Below are 18,555 nucleotides of genomic sequence, written 5' to 3'. Positions count from 1 at the left end.
GCGGAAGCCAGGCCAGGCCAGCCCGTCCTGGTCCGTTCTCCACCCTGGTGTCGGGAGCTCCCGGTCACCCCCTGGAGACACTCGGGAGGCACTGGACTGTGCTCCAGCCCCTGTGGGCGCTCGGGGGCACCTGGGGGCTGGGGGTCCACCCGCGAACAAGGTGCCCCAGGTGAGGTCTCGAGTGACAGCTGCAGGGCCAGTGGGAAAGGCTGATGGGCCAGAGGGCAGGGGATGTGCTGGCTGTGGGGTCCTGGAGATCCCGGGGGGCTGGGCGGCGTCTGGATCCCACCCCGTGGTGCTCCCCACCCCGTGCCCATCCCCGTGGCGTCTGGGCGTACTCACGATGATGCCGGCGGTCCAGGGGTTGAGCAGCAGCAGGGCACACACCAGGAAGGTGCAGGCCAGCACGATGCTGACGGCCAGCAGGAACCAGTGGCGCAGGCCGATGTACTGCTCCCAGAAGAGGAAGGGGTAGCCGCTGGGGTAGCTGGCCACGCCGCGCTCCCGGGCCGCCTCCTCGCACACGGCCCGCACGCTCTCGATGGCCTCCACGAAGTCCGCGGTCTGGCGCAGGCCGCTCAGGTAGAAGGGGAACTGGGCGAACTCCAGGGGCTGGGCTGCGGGGACTGGGGGGAGGGGGCAGCGCGGGTCAGGCAGGGGGATGCCACGGCCCCCGACCCCCGACACTGCCCCCTTCCTCCTCCCACGCCAGCCCAGATGGGGGGCAACTCTGGAACAGGTCGCTCAGCACAGCTGGCATGGGGGAGGTGCCCGGCTGCACCCTGTGTGAGGCTTGAGGGCGTGCCCGGCAGGACCCCGTGTGGGGCGCTGGCATGGCGGGGTGTGCCTGGCCGGATCCTGCATGGCGTGTGGGGGGTGTCTGCCTGGACCCTGTGTGGCATGTGGGGGGTATCTGGCAGGACCCCGTGTGGGGCGCTGGCGGAGGGGGGGTGCCTGGCAGGACCTTGCGTGGTGCACTGGAGCGTGCCCAGCCTCCATGTGCCCACGGGTGCCCAGGCGTGCCTGCGGCCACACTCACTTCGCAGGTTCTCGCCGGTGGCGTCGTACTTGTCGTGCATCCACTCGGGCGGCGGGGGGTAGAAGTTGGCATGGGAGGCGGCGACGCCCAGCGGGTCGTTGCTCACCCACACGGTCAGGCAGATGTAGAAGGTCTCCGGGGGGATGATGCCGTTCTCGTCCACCAGCCGGCGCGTAGTGAGCTGCGGGGAGCAGACGGGCACAGGGTGAGCTGCGGCCAGGCCGGCTCAGAGGCGAGTTCAGGGCCATGCCAGGCTCTCGGGGGGGGGCGGGGGGGGGCATGGGGTGAGCTGCGGCCAGGCCGGCTCAGAGGCGAGTTCAGGGCCACGCCAGGCTCTCGGGGGGGGGGGGGGGGGCCGGGCACGGGGTGAGCTGCGGCCAGGCCGGCTCAGAGGCGAGTTCAGGGCCACGCCAGGCTCTCGGCGAGGCCGGGCACGGGGTGCGCTGCGGCCAGGCCGGCTCAGAGGCGAGTTCAGGGCCACGCCAGGCTCTTGGCGAGGCCGGGCACGGGGTGCGCTGCGGCCAGGCTGGCTCAGAGGCGAGTTCAGGGCCACGCCAGGCTCTCGGGGGGGGGGGCGGGCACGGGGTGAGCTGCGGCCAGGCCGGCTCAGAGGCGAGTTCAGGGCCACACCAGGCTCTCGGGGGGAGGGGGGGCGGGCACGGGGTGAGCTGCGGCCAGGCCGGCTCAGAGGCGAGTTCAGGGCCACGCCAGGCTCTCGGGGGGAGGGGGGGGCGGGCACGGGGTGAGCTGCGGCCAGGCCGGCTCAGAGGCGAGTTCAGGGCCACGCCAGGCTCTCGGGGGGAGGGGGGGGCGGGCACGGGGTGAGCTGCGGCCAGGCCAGCTCAGAGGCGAGTTCAGGGCCACGCCAGGCTCTTGGGCGGGGCCGGGCACGGGGTAAGCTGCGGCCAGGCCGGCTCAGAGGCGAGTTCAGGGCCACACCAGGCTCTCGGGGGGGGGCCAGGCACGGGGTGCGCTGCGGCCAGGCCGGCTCAGAGGCGAGTTCAGGGCCACGCCAGGCTCTTGGCGAGGCCGGGCACGGGGTGCGCTGCGGCCAGGCCAGCTCAGAGGCGAGTTCAGGGCCACGCCAGGCTCTTGGCGAGGCCGGGCACGGGGTGCGCTGCGGCCAGGCCGGCTCAGAGGCGAGTTCAGGGCCACGCCAGGCTCTTGGGCGGGGCCGGGCACGGGGTAAGCTGCGGCCAGGCCGGCTCAGAGGCGAGTTCAGGGCCACGCCAGGCTCTCGGGGGGGGGCCGGGCACGGGGTGCGCTGCGGCCAGGCCGGCTCAGAGGCGAGTTCAGGGCCACGCCAGGCTCTCGGGGGCGGGGGGCCGGGCACGGGGTGAGCTGCGGCCAGGCCGGCTCAGAGGCGAGTTCAGGGCCACGCCAGGCTCTTGGCGAGGCCGGGCACGGGGTGCGCTGCGGCCAGGCCGGCTCAGAGGCGAGTTCAGGGCCACGCCAGGCTCTTGGGCGGGGCCGGGCACGGGGTGAGCTGCGGCCAGGCCGGCTCAGAGGCGAGTTCAGGGTCACGCCAGGCTCTCGGGGGCGGGGGGGCGGGCACGGGGTGAGCTGCGGCCAGGCCGGCTCAGAGGCGAGTTCAGGGCCACGCCAGGCTCTTGGGTGGGGCCGGGCACGGGCCGGCTCACCTGATTGTAGTTGAACGGCTCCTTTTTGTTGCCCGTCTGGATGAGCAGCTTGTAGGCCAGTGCACCGTCCTCGGAGCCATTCCGGTAGCTGTCACGGGTGATGCGCCCGGCCTGCCACTCCTTGTCGAAGGCGGCCTGCAGGCCTGGGGACAGAGTGCAGGGCTTACAGGGACGGAGGGAGACCTCCCCACGCTGCACGGCCCTTCCCAGCCACGGGCCAGCGAAGCCGGATGGGCAGTGCCCTCGGGGCGGGGCTGCCGTCCTGTCTGGCTGAGCTGGCCCCTGGGCACCTCCATGCCCACCCCCTGCTACTGCTCCGTAACCTGAGCGAGTGCTGCCCAGAGCCATGGCCGCAGCAGGGCAGAGCGGGCCTGGGACGGGTGGGCCCGTGTGCATGCGGGCCACGGGGACAGAACTCTGGTGTGCCAGCCCAGGCGTGGGTGCGTGGCAGCCCACCTGCAGGTACCATGGCTGCCACCCCAGATTTAGAGACACGCGGGGACAGGTTATCCAAACCCATAGGTCGGCAGCAGGACCCCACCAAGCCCAGGGGCTGGCCCTGCTCTGGGTGCCCCCTCCTGATGCTCTCGTTTCCCGTCTCCAGCTCATCTGCAGGTGAGGCCGGCAATGCAGAGAGGGGCTGGCGGGGCGGACAGGGACAGAGGGAGGTTGGCAGGGACACGCAGGGCAGACGGGCGCAGGTGGAGGCCAGTGAGGGCACATGGAGGCCGGCAGGGGCATGCAGGGCAGGCGGGGGCCAGTGGAGGCCAGCAGGAGCACACAAGGCAGGCGGAGGCTAGCAGGGTAGGCGGGAGCCAGAGGGTCAGGCGGGGGCAGGCAGAGGCTGGCAGCGGGCACACAAGGCAGGTGGGTGCAGGCGGAGGCTGGCAGGGGGCACACAGGGCAGGCGGGGGCTAGCAGGGTAGGCGGGAGCCAGAGGCCCAGGCAGGTGCAGGCAGAGGCCGGCAGGGGGCACACAGGGCAGGCAGGGCAGGCGGAGGCTGGCACAGGGGCAGGCAGGGCAGGCGGGGGCAGGCAGGGGGCACACAGGGCAGGCGGGGGCAGGCGGAGGCTGGCACAGGAGCAGGCAGGGCAGGTGGGGGCAGGCAGAGGCTGGCACAGGGGCAGGCAGGGCAGGTGGGGGCCAGCCGGGCAGGCGAGGGCAGGCGGAGGCTGGCACAGGGGCAGGCAGGGCAGGCGGGTGCCAGCCGGGCAGGCGAGGGCAGGCGGAGGCTGGCACAGGGGCAGACAGGGCAGGCAGGGCAGGCGGAGGCTGGCACAGGGGCAGGCAGGGCAGGCGGGGGCCAGCCGGGCAGGCGGAGGCTGGCACAGGGGCAGGCAGGGCAGGCGGGGGCCAGCCGGGCAGGCGAGGGCAGGCGGAGGCTGGCACAGGGGCAGGCAGGGCAGGCAGGGCAGGCGGAGGCTGGCACAGGGGCAGGCAGGGCAGGCGGGGGCCAGCCGGGCAGGCGAGGGCAGGCGGAGGCTGGCACAGGGGCAGGCAGGGCAGGCGGGGGCCAGCCGGGCAGGCGAGGGCAGGCGGAGGCTGGCACAGGGGCAGGCAGGGCAGGCGGAGGCTGGCACAGGGGCAGGCAGGGCAGGTGGGGGCCAGCCGGGCAGGCGAGGGCAGGCGGAGGCTGGCACAGGGGCAGGCAGGGCAGGCGGGAGCCAGCCGGGCAGGCGAGGGCAGGCGGAGGCTGGCACAGGGGCAGGCAGGGCAGGCGGAGGCTGGCACAGGGGCAGGCAGGGCAGGCAGGGCAGGCGGAGGCTGGCACAGGGGCAGGCAGGGAAGGCGGAGGCTGGCACAGGGGCAGGCGGAGGCTGGCACAGGGGCTGGCACAGAGGCAGGCGGAGGCTGGCACAGGGGCAGGCAGGGCAGGCGGAGGCTGGCACAGGGGCTGGCACAGGGGCAGGCGGGGGCCAGGCGGAGGCTGGCACAGGGGCAGGCGGAGGCTGGCACAGGGGCAGGCAGGCAGGCGGGGGCCAGCCGGGCAGGCGAGGGCAGGCGGAGGCTGGCACAGGGGCAGGCAGGGCAGGCAGGGCAGGCGGAGGCTGGCACAGGGGCAGGCGGAGGCTGGCGCAGGGGCATGCGGGCAGGCGGAGGCTGGCACAGGGGCAGGCAGGGCAGGCGGAGGCTGGCACAGGGGCAGGCGGGGGCTGGCACAGGGGCTGGCACAGGGGCAGGCGGGGGCCAGGCGGGCAGGCGGAGGCTGGCACAGGGGCAGGCGGAGGCTGGCACAGGGGCAGGCAGGGCAGGCAGGGCAGGCGGAGGCTGGCACAGGGGCAGGCGGAGGCTGGCACAGGGGCTGGCACAGGGGCAGGCGGAGGCTGGCACAGGGCCAGGCCGGGCAGGCGGGGGCCAGCCGGGCAGGCGAGGGCAGGCGGAGGCTGGCACAGGGGCAGGCAGGGCAGGCAGGGCAGGCGGAGGCTGGCACAGGGGCAGGCGGAGGCTGGCACAGGGGCTGGCACAGGGGCAGGCGGAGGCTGGCACAGGGGCAGGCAGGGCAGGCGGGGGCCAGCCGGGCAGGCGAGGGCAGGCGGAGGCTGGCACAGGGGCAGGCAGGGCAGGCGGGGCAGGCGGAGGCTGGCACAGGGGCAGGCGGAGGCTGGCACAGGGGCAGGCGGGCAGGCGGAGGCTGGCACAGGGGCAGGCGGAGGCTGGCACAGGGGCAGGCAGGGCAGGCAGGGCAGGCGGAGGCTGGCACAGAGGCAGGCAGGGCAGGCAGGGCAGGCGGAGGCTGGCACAGGGGCAGGCGGAGGCTGGCACAGGGGCAGGCAGGGCAGGCGGGGGCCAGCCGGGCAGGCGAGGGCAGGCGGAGGCTGGCACAGGGGCAGGCGGAGGCTGGCACAGGGGCAGGCGGGCAGGCGGAGGCTGGCACAGGGGCAGGCGGAGGCTGGCACAGGGGCAGGCGGGGCAGGCGGAGGCTGGCACAGGGGCAGGCGGAGGCTGGCACAGGGGCAGGCGGGCAGGCGGAGGCTGGCACAGGGGCAGGCGGAGGCTGGCTCAGGGGCAGGCGGGCAGGCGGAGGCTGGCACGGGCAGGCGGAGGCTGGCACAGGGGCAGGCGGGCAGGCGGAGGCTGGCACAGGGGCAGGCGGAGGCTGGCACAGGGGCAGGCGCGCAGGCGGAGGCTGGCACAGGGGCAGGCGGAGGCTGGCACAGGGGCAGGCGGGCAGGCGGAGGCTGGCACAGGGGCAGGCGGAGGCTGGCACAGGGGCAGGCGGGCAGGCGGGGGCCAGCCGGGCAGGCGAGGGCAGGCGGAGGCTGGCACAGGGGCAGGCAGGGCAGGCAGGGCAGGCGGAGGCTGGCACAGGGGCAGGCGGGCAGGCGGGCCCTCACCTCGCAGCCAGTCCTGGAAGTAGTGCAGCCACATCTTGGGCGGCTGGCGGGCGCGGTCGCGCACCACGTGCGGGAGGCCGCCCAGGGCCCGGTGCAGGCCGTACAACGCCTCCTGCGAGCTGGGGTAGTGGAAGCCGCCCTGGGTGGCGATGAAGACGTGGTAGAAGGAGAAGTACTTGGCCTGGGTGGCGATGAAGGCATGCTCCTTGGTGCCCCGCGGCACGATGTCCGTCAGGTACAGCCCGTCGTGCACCAGCGTGGTGCCATACAGGGTGAGGCCCAGCAGCGCCAGGAACAGCAGCACCACGATGCCCTGGGGGGGGAGCCTGTCAGTCTGTGCCGGGCACCCCCGTGGGCAGGCCGGAGCCACCCCGGCACAGACCCCCCGCCCCCTGCCCTGCCGCACAGGCCCACAGCAAGCAGTGGGCACCCAGCTCCCCCCAGAGTGCCAGCAAGCCTCCCAACCCCTCAGTGCCAGGGTCTCATCCCAGCTCTCCGGGCACCCTCCCAGTGTGCCACAGTGCCAGGGAGTCACCCCAGCACCTCCCCCATGCCCGGGGGCCCCCAAACCGCCAGCGGCAGGGAGCCCCCCAGCATTCCCCTGCCGAGCCTGGGAGTTAGCCCCAGTCCCCAAGCTCCCCAGCACCGCCAGCGTCCGCCCCCAGCCCCCCAACCTTGCACCGCTCCCCAGGGGGACGAGGGGCCGACATGAGCCGGGGGCGGCAGGCCCAGCCCCCCTACCTTGGTCTGGGTTTGCAGCAGGAGGGGGGCGTACTTCTCCCTGGCGAAGTCGGCCAGATTCCAGCGGCACAGGGGCAGTGGCCCGCACTCCCGGCCCCCCTTGGCCCCGTCCAGCAGGTCGCGGGTGGAGCTGGCCGGGGCGAAGAGCTGGGAGCCCAGCGGGTCAGCGGGGGACAGCGGCATGGCGGGCGCGGTGCAGACCTGGGCGGTGGGCGGCAGGATGGTGACAATGTGCCGGCCCGAGGGGTCGCAGCAGGTGAAGGCCTGCACCGTGGTGGTGATCTGGGTGCTGGTGGCCACGGGCGGGTGCCCGTAGGGTGAGGGGTGGGAGGCATGGTTCTCGTTGGCGTCGGCGAACTCCTGCGGCTGGATCTGGATGACGCGGGAGGAGCACGGGCTGGGGGAGGAGGAGCCGGGGGGGCGTTCAGAGAGCTGTGATAGGCGCCCCTCTGACCACGCACGGCTGCCCTGGTGGTTACCGCACCCACGCTGGCATGCGCCCGCTGCTGGGGTGCAGCACCGCCCCTGCTTAGCAGGGAGTGGGATTCTCCCTGGAGCGACCCCTCCTGGCCGCCCCAGGAAAGGCACCCAGCTGTGCTCAAGCCGGGGGGCGAGGCCCCAAGCACCTCCGAGCCACTGCGTAGCCCTGCCAGCTGGGCCCCGATCCTGGCGCGGCAGGACGATCCGCACAGGGGCTGCCTGCGGGCTCAGGCTTGGGCCCAGCTGTGCCGGGCACGTGGGCTCTGCTGCCTATCGCCCCCCTCCCGGAGCACGGCGCGGGCCCGGCTCTGCCCTGGGTGTCCCCAGCCCCCCTCCCAGAGCACGGCATGGGCCCAGCTCTGCCCTGGGCCCCCCCCCGGACCCTCTCCCAAACACGGCAAGGGCCCGGCTCTGCCCTGGGCCCCACTCTGGACCCTCTCCCGGAGCACGGCACGGGCCCGGCTCTGCCCTAGGCACCCCCTGGGCCCCCTCCCGGAGCACGGCACGGGCCCGGCTCTGCTCTGGGCCCCCCTCTGACCTCCTCCTGGAGCACGGCACGGGCCTGGCTCTGCCCTGGGCACCCCCCGGACCCTCTCCTGGAGCACGGCACGGGCCTGGTTCTGCCCTGCCCCCCCCAACCCTCTCCCAGAACACGGCACGGGCCTGGCTCTGCCCTGGGCGCCCCCCGGACCCTCTCCCGGAGCACGGCACGGGCCCGGCTCTGCCCTGGGCCCCCCGCAGACCCTCTCCCAGAGCACGGCACGGGCCCGGCTCTGCCCTGGGCCCCCCTCTGGACCCTCTCCCGGAGCATGGCACGGGCCCGGCTCTGCCCTGGGCCCCCCTCTGGACCCTCTCCCGGAGCACGGCATGGGCCCGGCTCTGCTCTGGGCCCCCCTCTGGACCCTCTCCCGGAGCACGGCACGGGCCCGGCTCTGCTCTGGGCCCCCCTCTGGACCCTCTCCCGGAGCACGGCACGGGCCTGGTTCTGCCCTGTCCCCCCCCCGACCCTCTCCCGGAGCACGGCACGGGCCTGGCTCTGCTCTGGGCCCCCCTCTGACCTCCTCCCGGAGCACGGCACGGGCCTGGCTCTGCTCTGGGCCCCCCTCTGACCTCCTCCCGGAGCACGGCACGGGCCTGGTTCTGTCCTCCCCGCCCCCCCCCGACCCTCTCCCGGAGCACGGCAAGGGCCCGGCTCTGCCCCGGGGGCTGGCACCTGTAGAAGCAGCAGAGGACGTCGAGCCGCTGGTCCTGGCGCCGGTGCAGGTCCAGGCTCAGGATGGCCGGGAAGATGAGCAGCACCATGGCGAAGTTAAACACCACGACCACGGCAGCCTGCGGGGACACAGGGCGCAGAGCTCAGGCCACGGGGCTCGAGGGGTTAAACCCGGCTCACCACGCTGCCCGGGAGCCCGGGTCTGCATGTCCGACACGCGTGTGGGGCCATGTCACACCTCGGTCAGTTACAGGGGAAGAGCGGGGGGGGAATACCTGCAGGGAGGCGCGGGGCGGGGGCGGGGTGAGGGGTGGCGGGGGGGCCGTACCTGCCAGGGGAAGGCGGGGCGGGGCGGGGGGGTGAGGGGGTATCAGGGGGGCCGTACCTGCAGGGGGAAGGCGGGCGGGGCGGGGGGGTGAGGGGTGGCGGGGGGGCCGTACCTGCAGGGGGAAGGCGGGTGGGGCGGGGCGGGGGAGGTGAGGGGGGGCCGTACCTGCAGGGAGAAGGCGCGCAGGGCGGGGATGGGCACCAGGGCTGCCATGAAGAAGGCGATCATGTTGCTGATCGAGGTGAGGGCCACGCTGGTGCCCGTACGTCTCAGGCACTCACCTGTCCGCTCCTGTGTGGGAAACAAACAGGACAGGTCACCCAGCGCCCCGCGCCCGCCCCTGCCCCCCGAGGCAGGTCACCCAGCGCCCCACGCCCGCCCCTGCCCCCCGAGGCAGGTCACCCAGCGCCCCTCGCCCGTCCCTGCCCCCTGAGGCAGGTCACCCAGCGCCCCGCGCCCGCCCCTGCCCCCCGAGGCAGGTCACCCAGCGCCCCACGCCCGCCCCTGCCCCCCGAGGCAGGTCACCCAGCGCCCCGCGCCCGCCCCTGCCCCCCCGAGGCAGGTCACCCAGCGCCCCGCGCCCGCCCCTGCCCCCCGAGGCTGGTGACCCAGTGCCCCGCGCCCGCCCCTGCCCCCCAAGGCTAGTCACCCAGTGCCCCGCGCCCGCCCCTGCCCCCCGAGGCTGGTCACCCAGGCCAGGGCGGCCTCACCTTGAAGGGGACGTGCTGGCTGGTCTCGGTGAAGGCGTGAGCGAGGAGGAACATATCGTCCACCCCGATGCCCAGGGCCAGGAACGGCAGCACCTGTGGGGACAGGAACCCGCCTCGATACTGAGCGTCTGCAGCCGGTCCAGCTGCCACCACCCCACGCCAGAATGCGCCCACCTCTGGGGGAGAAGCACCGGCCACAGCTCCACCCGGAGAACCCAGGATCCCATGGCCACAGGGCAAGGGATCCCCAGGGGCAACCAGCACAGGCTGGGGCACAGCCCCCCCCGGTCTGCCCCCCCGCAAGAGCAGATAGCGCTCTGCATCAGGCTGAGATGCTGGGGAGAGCGCTCCCTACTGAGCCCCCACCCCACACCCTGCAGCACAGCGCCCCCCAGGGCCACACTGCGGTATTGGGGCCAAGGGCAGAGTACCCCCACGGAGCCCCCACCCTGCTCCTCAGCACAGCGCCCCCCAGTGCCACACTGCAGTATTGGGGCCAAGGGCAGAGTACCCCCACGGAGCCCCCACCCTGCTCCTCAGCACAGCGCCCCCCAGTGCCGCACTGCGGTATTGGGGCCAAGGGCAGAGTACCCCCACGGAGCCCCCACCCTGCTCCTCAGCACAGCGCCCCCCAGTGCCGCACTGCGGTATTGGGGCCAAGGGCAGAGTACCCCCACGGAGCCCCCACCCCACGCCCTGCAGCACAGCACCCCCCAGGGCCACACTGCGGTATTGGGGCCAAGGGCAGAGTACCCCCACGGAGCCCCCACCCTGCTCCTCAGCACAGCGCCCCCCAGTGCCACACTGCGGTATTGGGGCCAAGGGCAGAGTACCCCCACGGAGCCCCCACCCTGCTCCTCAGCACAGCGCCCCCCAGTGCCGCACTGCGGTATTGGGGCCAGCCCTGACAGCGAGGGCAGAGTGCCAACGTTATTCCCCGCAGGTCTCCCACACCGCTGCGGAGCGGGTGAGAAGGTGGGTCCCGGCCCCAGAGGTGCCAGCTGTGGCCCCAGCAGCCCCCGCGCAGGAGGGCAGCAAGGCACGGCGGGCAGGCAGGGGCTCCCCATGGCCCTGCCGGCCCTGGCGTGCGGTACCTGGGTGGTGGCTGCGTTGAAGGAGATCCCCAGCAGCGAGCAGAGCCCGAGTCCTGACGCCACGGACAGGGCCACCAGCAGGACGCCGGCCAGGCCCACGGCCCCCTGGGATTTGGAGCAGTCCCAGCGCAGCATGGTCACGCAGGCGTACGCCAGCTGGAAGCAGAGCGGGGGCGGGTGAGCGCAGGCGGGCTTAGCGTGGGCGGGGGGCGGGCTGGCGGAGGGGGTGGGTACCTACCATCAGGAGGTAGCCCCCGGCCACGCGGATGGCGCTCACGTCCGAGAAGGACTTCATGATGTCGCTGAGCGTGGTGGTGGAGAAGGCGTGGACACCCTGGGAGCTGTTCTGCGGGAGGGACTCCTGCGCCAGCTGGGGAGAGACGGGGCCTCAGAGACCCGGCCGGCAGGCACCACACCCAGGGCAGCACCGTGGGCAGCCCCCCGGCACCCTCTCAGTGGGCCCCCCGCCCCAGGCCACGCCACACTACACTGCTCCCAGGGGGCAGCCCTCCCACCACCCTCCGCCCCTTGCAGTGGGCACCCCACCCGGGCTACCCCACACCCCTCCCAGCAGCACCCGACCCCCTGCTACGCCCCTCCCGGTGGGCAGCCTGCGACCTCCCCATGGGGCACAGCAGGAGGAGGCCGCAGCCAAACCCCCAGGCCCTGGGCTGTATCTGGCTGAGACCCTGTGGGCCCTGCAGCCAAGGGCCCCTGTGGGAACCTGGCACTGAGAGCTGGGGGAAGGGGGAGTCCTGAACCCATGCCAAGCCGGCCAGAGCTGCCCCCGGCACAGCCCCAGCCAGCCCTCGATGCCAGGCATGCTGTGCCCAATGTGGGGCTCTGACTCCCACAGGGGGGCTGAGCACAGACGCTGAGAGGGCACTGGGGGTCCACCCCCCCAGCCCTCATTTCACCAGAGCCCCGGTGCAACCCCCAGAGCACGGCCACGGCCAACGTAGCATCATGCTGCCCTTCACCAAGCATGCTCACCCCCCGGCACGCTCAGCCCCCCCAGCTCACTCTCATACACCCCGGCACGCTCACCCCCCCGGCACGCTCACACACCCCAGCATGCTCACACACACCCCAGCATGCTCACACACCCCGGCACGCTCACCCCCCGGCACGCTCACACGCACCCCGGCACGCTCAAACCCCCCAGCATGTTCACACCCCCCAGCATGTTCTCACACACCCTGGCACACTCACACACACCCTGGCACGCTCACACCCCCCAGCATGCTCTCACACCCCCCAGCATGTTCTCACACACCCCGGCATGCTCTCACACCCCCCAGCATGTTCTCACACACCCTGGCACGCTCACACACACCCTGGCACGCTCACACCCCCCAGCATGCTCTCACACCCCCCAGCATGTTCTCACACACCCTGGCACGCTCACACATACCCCGGCACGCTCACACCACACAGCATGCTCTCACACCCCCCAGCATGTTCTCACACACCCCGGCACGCTCACACCCCCCAGCATGCTCACACCCCCCCAACATGTTCACACCCCCCAGCATGCTCTCACACACCCCGGCACGCTCACCCCCCCAGCATGCTCACCCCCCCAGCTCACTCACACACACCCCAGCACGCTCACACACACCCCAGCACGCTCACACCCCCCAGCATGTTCACACCCCCCAGCACGCTCTCACACACCCCGGCATGCTCACCCCCCCAGCTCACTCACACACACCCCGGCACGCTTACACCCCCCAGCATGCTCACACCCCCCAGCATGCTCTCACACACCCTGGCATGCTCACACCCCCCAGCATGCTCACACACACCCTGGCACGCTCACACACCCCAGCATGCTCACACACACACCCCGGCACGCTCACACACACCCTGGCACGCTCACACCCCCCAGCATGTTCACACCCCCCAGCATGCTCTCACACACCCCGGCACGCTCACACACACCCCGGCACACTCACACACCCCGGCACGCTCACACCCCCCAGCATGCTCACACACACCCCGGCACGCTCACACCCCCCAGCATGCTCACAACCTCCAGCATGTTCTCACACACCCCAGCATGCTCACACACACCCCGGCACACTCACACACACCTCGGCACACTCACTCCCACCTCGGCACGCTCAGCCGCGAGCACAGATGTGTGCACGTAGAGACCCCGCAAGTCCCCCCCGTTGCACTGCTGATGAGCGGCCATCCCCTCTATCCCCACATAGGGTGGGGATCAGCCCCCTGCTCCCAGCCCCTCCTACCTCCACGAACTCCCTCTGCCAGGCCTCCAGGATGGCAGCCGCCTTCTCCTCACTCCAGCCGATCTCTTGGATCTCGTAGTCGTCCTTGAAGTGCTCGAAGAGCTGCCGGGGGCTCATGAGCAGGAACATGGTTTGCAGGGCCTCAGCGCTGCCGGGACAGGACACACCTATGGGCCCAGCCATGGGACCCCCAGTGCCAAACGAAGCGCCCCAGCTGGGCGGCCAGCCCTGCCCCCGGTGCCCCCTCCAGAGCACTGTAGCTGGGCGGCCAGCCCCCAAACCCTGGAGGCACCAGGCAGCAGAGGCCTGGGCTGGCCTAGGTGGAAACAAGGGGCTCGTGGGTTTGTCCCTGACACAGCCTGGGCAGGAGAGAACTCACAGCGCCTTCGCCCTCCCAGCCATGCCTGTTCCCCACCCCGCCGCGTGGGCTTGTCCGTGGGAAAGTGACCAGCCCCACACGGGGGACCCTGAGGCCCAGGCCTCACCCCCCGTGCTCCCGCTTACCTCAGCAGCCTGCCCTGGGGGTCCTTTGTGGTGCCACCCAGGATCAGCTCCTCTTGCCAGTGCATGAATTTCCGGGAGAAGCCGTGGCAGCCCCCCGTCAGCTCAGCGGGGATGTCGGGGTCCTGGGGGGAGCAGGAGGGTGGGGTGGGTGAGGACAGGCACAGGAGCCGGGGAAGCCAGGCCGTGCACCTCCCAGGCCCAAAATGTTGTGAGGGCCGATGCCAGGGGTCCAGCTGTGCCCACACGGGCGCCAATCTGGAGCAGAGTCACCCTGGCGGGACACGGCCCAAGGCCTCCCTGCTGCCGGCTCCAGCCGCCGGGAGCCGTGCCCTGCTGGCAGGAGCTGGGGAAGGGTCCAGGCTGTTTACAAGACCCGAGACCGTCCAGGCTGTCACTTGCCTGAACCCCGGCGCTCTGCCCACGGGGGCCTCCACCTCCAACCTCCGCTCTGCCTGGGCAAGGCTTTGGCTGGCAACTCCCAATGCTCTCCAGCATGGCAGGCAGTCACCCTTGGGCAGCCGGCAGTGCAGTCAGACCGCCCTGGCCCCTGGCTTGGGGTCCCACTGGGGCTTATTCTCTGTCCCTGACTGGAAAGGGACAATCCAGTGGGCTTGGAGCAGCCCAGCGGGTAAAGCAGAAACCCACCATCTGCCAAGCAGCCCTTTCTGCCCCCAGCCCCCCAGGCACGGCTCTCGCTCCCGGAGGGGCTCTGTGGAGCCCCTGCAGTGCCAACGGGTAAGATACCCACCAGCACCTGCCCTCCGCAGGCTGTGTGCTGCCCTGCCCGGGCACCCCCCCACCAAATCCCATAGCGTCTTCCTCTGGCTGCTGCAGCCAGGCGGGGGGAATTGTTTGGGGTGGCTACACGGCCCTGCAAGCCAGGGGGCGCGGTGTTACAACTGACCCTCCCGCCCGCTGTCCACCCCACGCTTACCCCTGGCCCCAGCTCCCAAACTGTCCCCTGCTCCGGGAGGCCTTCCAATGAGAACTGCCCACCAGGCTGTGTTTGGTCGGCCCGCTGGCAGCCCTGGGGCTCGGGGGAGCCTCTGCCCTGCTGGCACAGCTCTCCAGCTGCCTCGAGCCATCAGGCGCTGCTAAAATGAGGAACCAACCTTGCAGATTCTGCACTTTACTCTGCCGGGGGAGCAAAGCCGCTGGTTCTGGATCGGTTCTGGATCCGGGGATGGAGGGGCCCAGCGCTGTCTGCCGGGCGGGCGGCAGAGAACCAAACCCTGCCAAAGCACTAGCTGTCAGCAGAGGGGCCCCCCTGCAGTGTGTGTGTGTGTGAGGGGGGGGGTGGTTCCCTTTGCTCTCCGGTTCCTGTGTCCTGGCAGTCTCAGGGGTCACTGGGCCCATTGCAAAGGGGTCAACGCAGCCCCGGCAGCCCCTGACAGGGCTGGTGGACACGGTGCCGAGACAGGGATGGAGACGGAGCGGGGAGCAGCTTCGAGACGTCCCCAATTCCCTGGCAGGGTCGGAGCCGGGGCCGGGGCCACAGGGATGGCCTGTCTAAAATACACAGACAGCTCCTCCACGGCTGGCCCCGCATGTCCACCCAGACAGCGTCCCCATGCGGCGTCCCGCTCCCAGAGCCTGCAAGCTGAACTGAGCGAGACAGGGAGGGAAACACACAGCAAGGACACACACAGGCAGGGACCCCTCCGCCCCTGCGTCCGGTGGCACCCACCTGCTGGCTCAGCCTGTTGGGGGCGCTGGCGGGGCACGCGGGCTCGCGGGGGTTGAGGCAGGGCCGCTCCACGTAGGCCTGCCCCACCTGCGCCTTGTCCAGCAGCTCCCGGAAGCCGTCCAGCGAGGTGAACTGGCCCAGCTCCTCCAGCAGCTGCACGGGGTCCAGGTTCGTCCACTGGATGTCCGGCCGCCCCCTGCCAAAACGGGAGCAAGCGCCCAGAGAATCAGGGACCCGGCCACTCCCCTCCGGACACCTGCCCCTGGACTGATGTGTGGTGATGTGGCCCAGCAGGATCGGGGCCCCCTTCCCAGTGGCACCTGCCCTCTGGCCACGCCCAGGCTAGTAAAGCAGGAGGGTGCCCTCCCACTTCCCCAGCCACCTCTGTCCCAAGCCCCTGGGTCCCTGGCAAACGCCCCTCTCCCTGCGCCCAGGACTCCCCCGCGGGACCAGCCAGACACCACCCCTACCCAATGCAGGAGGGACTAGGGCAAGGGTGGGATGGGAGCTGTAGCAATGGGGCTGCGAGGATTTGCCAACCCCCTCCCCGCCGTGGGGCTGTGACAGGCTTCATGCCCCCCCCCTTTGCAAGGCGGCTGCCCCCAGAGCCAGCGCCAGATGCCAAGTCAAATAGCATGGCTGATCCTGTTACACGCCCCCGGCCCAGCGTGGCTCCCGGCCCCTCCTTTGTGCCGCCAGTCAGGGCAATTAGCGCCCGCGCCCTGACGTCTTGATAGAGGGGAGCAGGCGGCAGGGACAGGGCCAGCAGCAGGGGACGGGGCAGCACCCCGGGGCAGGCGGGGGAAAGCAAGAACGGACAGCAAACTGCCCCCAGTCCCCTCTAGCCCCCTTCCATTCCCCCCTCCATCTCTTCCCCTCTCCTCCCCACAGCTTGCTCCCCCCGCAGTACTGAGCTCCCCTCCCCCGGCCCGTGCTTCGCCCCGCAGCTGTGGATGGTGCAGAGCAGGATGCAGCCGGCACAAGCACCTGCTGCTGGCATTTGCTTCACAAGCGGGGCAGCGGGTCCAGTGGGGAAGGGGCTTCTTGGCTCTGCTGCTGACCAGCTGGGCAACCCTGGGCGAGTCCCGCCACCGGGCCTCAGTTCCCCCTTCCACCCTGCACCAGCCTCTTCTAGTAGGCTGCTTGAGGCAGGGGCTGCTTGCTGCCACGTGTGTGATCTCCCCCCAGCCCCGCCCTGCCAAGGGCGGCCCAGAGTGCATGCCAACCCCCCACCACCCGCACACAGCACGCCAGGGCTCCGACCCATGGGCACGAGGGCTGCTGCACAGCCAGACCCCAGAGACCCCTGGGAAATCACAAAGGGGGGGAAGGCTTTACAATCCAGCCAGGCTTGTAATGCATGGCAGCACTGCCCTGCCTCCCACCCTGCCCCCTTGGGGGGGGGCCCAGCTGGCCACACCCTGAGAGTAGGGGGTGGGTGCTGGGACAGCCTGGCTCCTGAGCCATCTCCTCACTGTCCCCAGATGCAGGGATCCGGCAAATCTCCATTCACTGAAGCTGCCCGGACCCCTAGTGCACACCACGTAAACAAGGGGGGCAGCAGCCGGGCATGGTCCCAACCTGCTCCCTGCAGCCCCCACAGACCGGGTGAGAGCCCCGTCCTTCTGGACTGGGCCTGGGGTGGAGAGGGACCAGCGGGGACCCGCTGGCGCAGGGGCTGTAGGCAGGCAGACCCACAGGGGGTCATACCCCAGGAATCCTGCGCCCCCTGGTGTCCAGGCAGGAAGTGGGGCACGTCTGAGTGGAGGAGGGGGAGCAATGCCCAGGGTGGGAGTAACAGCCGTCCCCTCCCTCTCCTGTCAGCCTGGCCGCTTACCCCATCCTCTGCCCTGGATCAGGCCTGGGCCAGCTGCCATCCATGCCATACACTAACACCATGCCAGCCCCGGGATCTGCCGCTCACGTGGGTCCCACGGGATGGGCATGAGGGAGCCCGGCCCAACGCCCCCCCCGAGCACAGCCACCTTCTGCCGCCTCCTCCAGCACCGCACGGGGGGCTGCGAACCGAAGCTTTGACCCGCAGGCCCCGAGAGAGACGGGCCAGGCTAAGGGCACGGCCCAGGAGGCCAGGGGCACTCCGCAGAGGGGGTGCCAGCCACACGTCAGCGCCCGACGGACTTGGCCAGCCTTCAGTGGCCATGGGGCTGAGGCACAGGGCAGATGGCAAGCGAGATCTCTGGCTAGCTTGGCTAAGCAACATGCCCATGGGGGGCTAGGCGGGAAACATCTCGGAGAGTTTGATGGGTGCGGAACCTGCAGGGGTGCAGGGAAGGGCGACCCGGGCGACTCCAACGGGCGTCTCTACAAGCTTGGGGAGGAGCGAGCCAACGAACGCGTCAGCTGAGCCCCAGAAGGATCTAGCCGGGGGCGACTCCGACTGCGGGGCCGGCTTCCGAGGGCAGGGCGGGAGCCCCGTCACCAGAGACGCTGGCCCAACCCCAGAGATCGGCCCGTAGGGAACAACCCTGCACTGGCAGCCGGGGATGGGCGTGGTGGGGCCAGACCAGCTTCCTCTTCTACAGCCCTGTGGCTAGAGGTGGGCTCAGCCACTGGCCGATCGCGGCGAGCACTGGAGATAGGGACTAGCCCTGGCCAATGGGCACCAGCCACCGTATGGACCAGCGGGCCCCATGTGGCCCTGATCTCGGAGGCTGGCAGAAGCTAGAGTCTCCTGTGCCAAGGACTCTCCTGCTGCTTTGGTCATGCAGCTCGGTCCAGCCACGCCAGCTGGCAGGAGGAGCACGCCATGGGTCCCAGCCTCAGCATCTGCTTGCTCCAGCTTCCAGGGCCCAAGGGATTCCAGTGCCTCAGGGAGGATCTGGAGCCGGCCTTTCCTTGGACACACCAACGCCCCTTCCCAGTGCCCATGGGACCAGCCGGGCACAGCAAAGCAGAGCTCCCTCTTCGGATGCTGTTGGCAGCCCTGGCCCCACCTCCCACTCCATGAGCTCTGCTGAGCCGGTGCCCTGAGCTCCAGCCCCTCTGCTGAGTCCTGATGCCGCAGCCCTCCGCTGTATTGCCTTCTGGATCCCACACAAGAGCAGGGAGCAGGGATGGCAGGGTCCGGGCCGGCGGGCGACTTCTCCTCCTTTCTCATAAAGAAACGAAGGAGAGAATAACGAGCTCCAGGAGGAGAAAGGAAGAGCGAGAGAGGGAGCGAGACGAGGCGGAGAGGAGCTGGGCATGAGGCAGAAACTCACTCCAATAATTCACGGCGGCTGGCTCGGAACTGGGCGAGCGCTTTGAGATTCCCACATACCGAACGGCCGCTGCCAGAGAGGGCTCCTTTATCTGCGGCTTCGTGCTTCACTGAGCCAAGTCAGCCCCTTTTGTTTTTCCAGCCATCGCTGCGCTTTGACCCCCTCCCCCTCGCGGAGAACCCCTCCGCTGGAGTGAAGTGGAAGCCGGGGCCGGGGGAAAAGAGCCGGAGATTTCAGCCCCTCCGCACTGAGACCGGTTCACATTCAGAATTGGGAAACAGAGAGAGAGCCCCTTTCCCTCCGGCCC

The 18,555-nt window shown here is 71.3% G+C and overlaps 1 protein-coding gene across 1 annotated transcript in view; it reads right to left on the bottom strand.

Moving 5' to 3' along the window:
* PTCH2 (patched 2) overlaps window positions 1-18,555 on the bottom strand; it is a 58,911-nt gene that overhangs the window by 11,989 nt on the left and 28,367 nt on the right. Inside the window, exons 6-18 of the mRNA XM_084637860.1 lie at window positions 15,028-15,223; window positions 13,341-13,462; window positions 12,837-12,984; window positions 10,820-10,951; window positions 10,582-10,737; window positions 9,488-9,580; window positions 8,943-9,068; window positions 8,450-8,568; window positions 6,757-7,153; window positions 6,016-6,328; window positions 2,680-2,822; window positions 1,040-1,220; window positions 343-626 (exon numbers count right to left, since the gene is read on the bottom strand). Coding sequence (XP_084493986.1) covers window positions 343-626; window positions 1,040-1,220; window positions 2,680-2,822; window positions 6,016-6,328; window positions 6,757-7,153; window positions 8,450-8,568; window positions 8,943-9,068; window positions 9,488-9,580; window positions 10,582-10,737; window positions 10,820-10,951; window positions 12,837-12,984; window positions 13,341-13,462; window positions 15,028-15,223 — 2,410 coding nt within the window. The remainder of the gene's footprint in view (window positions 1-342; window positions 627-1,039; window positions 1,221-2,679; window positions 2,823-6,015; window positions 6,329-6,756; window positions 7,154-8,449; window positions 8,569-8,942; window positions 9,069-9,487; window positions 9,581-10,581; window positions 10,738-10,819; window positions 10,952-12,836; window positions 12,985-13,340; window positions 13,463-15,027; window positions 15,224-18,555) is intronic.

Source organism: Lepidochelys olivacea, assembly GCF_965140295.1.
Source record: "Lepidochelys olivacea isolate rLepOli2 genome assembly, chromosome: 8".
Lineage (NCBI taxonomy): Eukaryota > Metazoa > Chordata > Testudines > Cheloniidae > Lepidochelys > Lepidochelys olivacea.
This window is presented reverse-complemented; position numbering and strand designations above follow the sequence as displayed.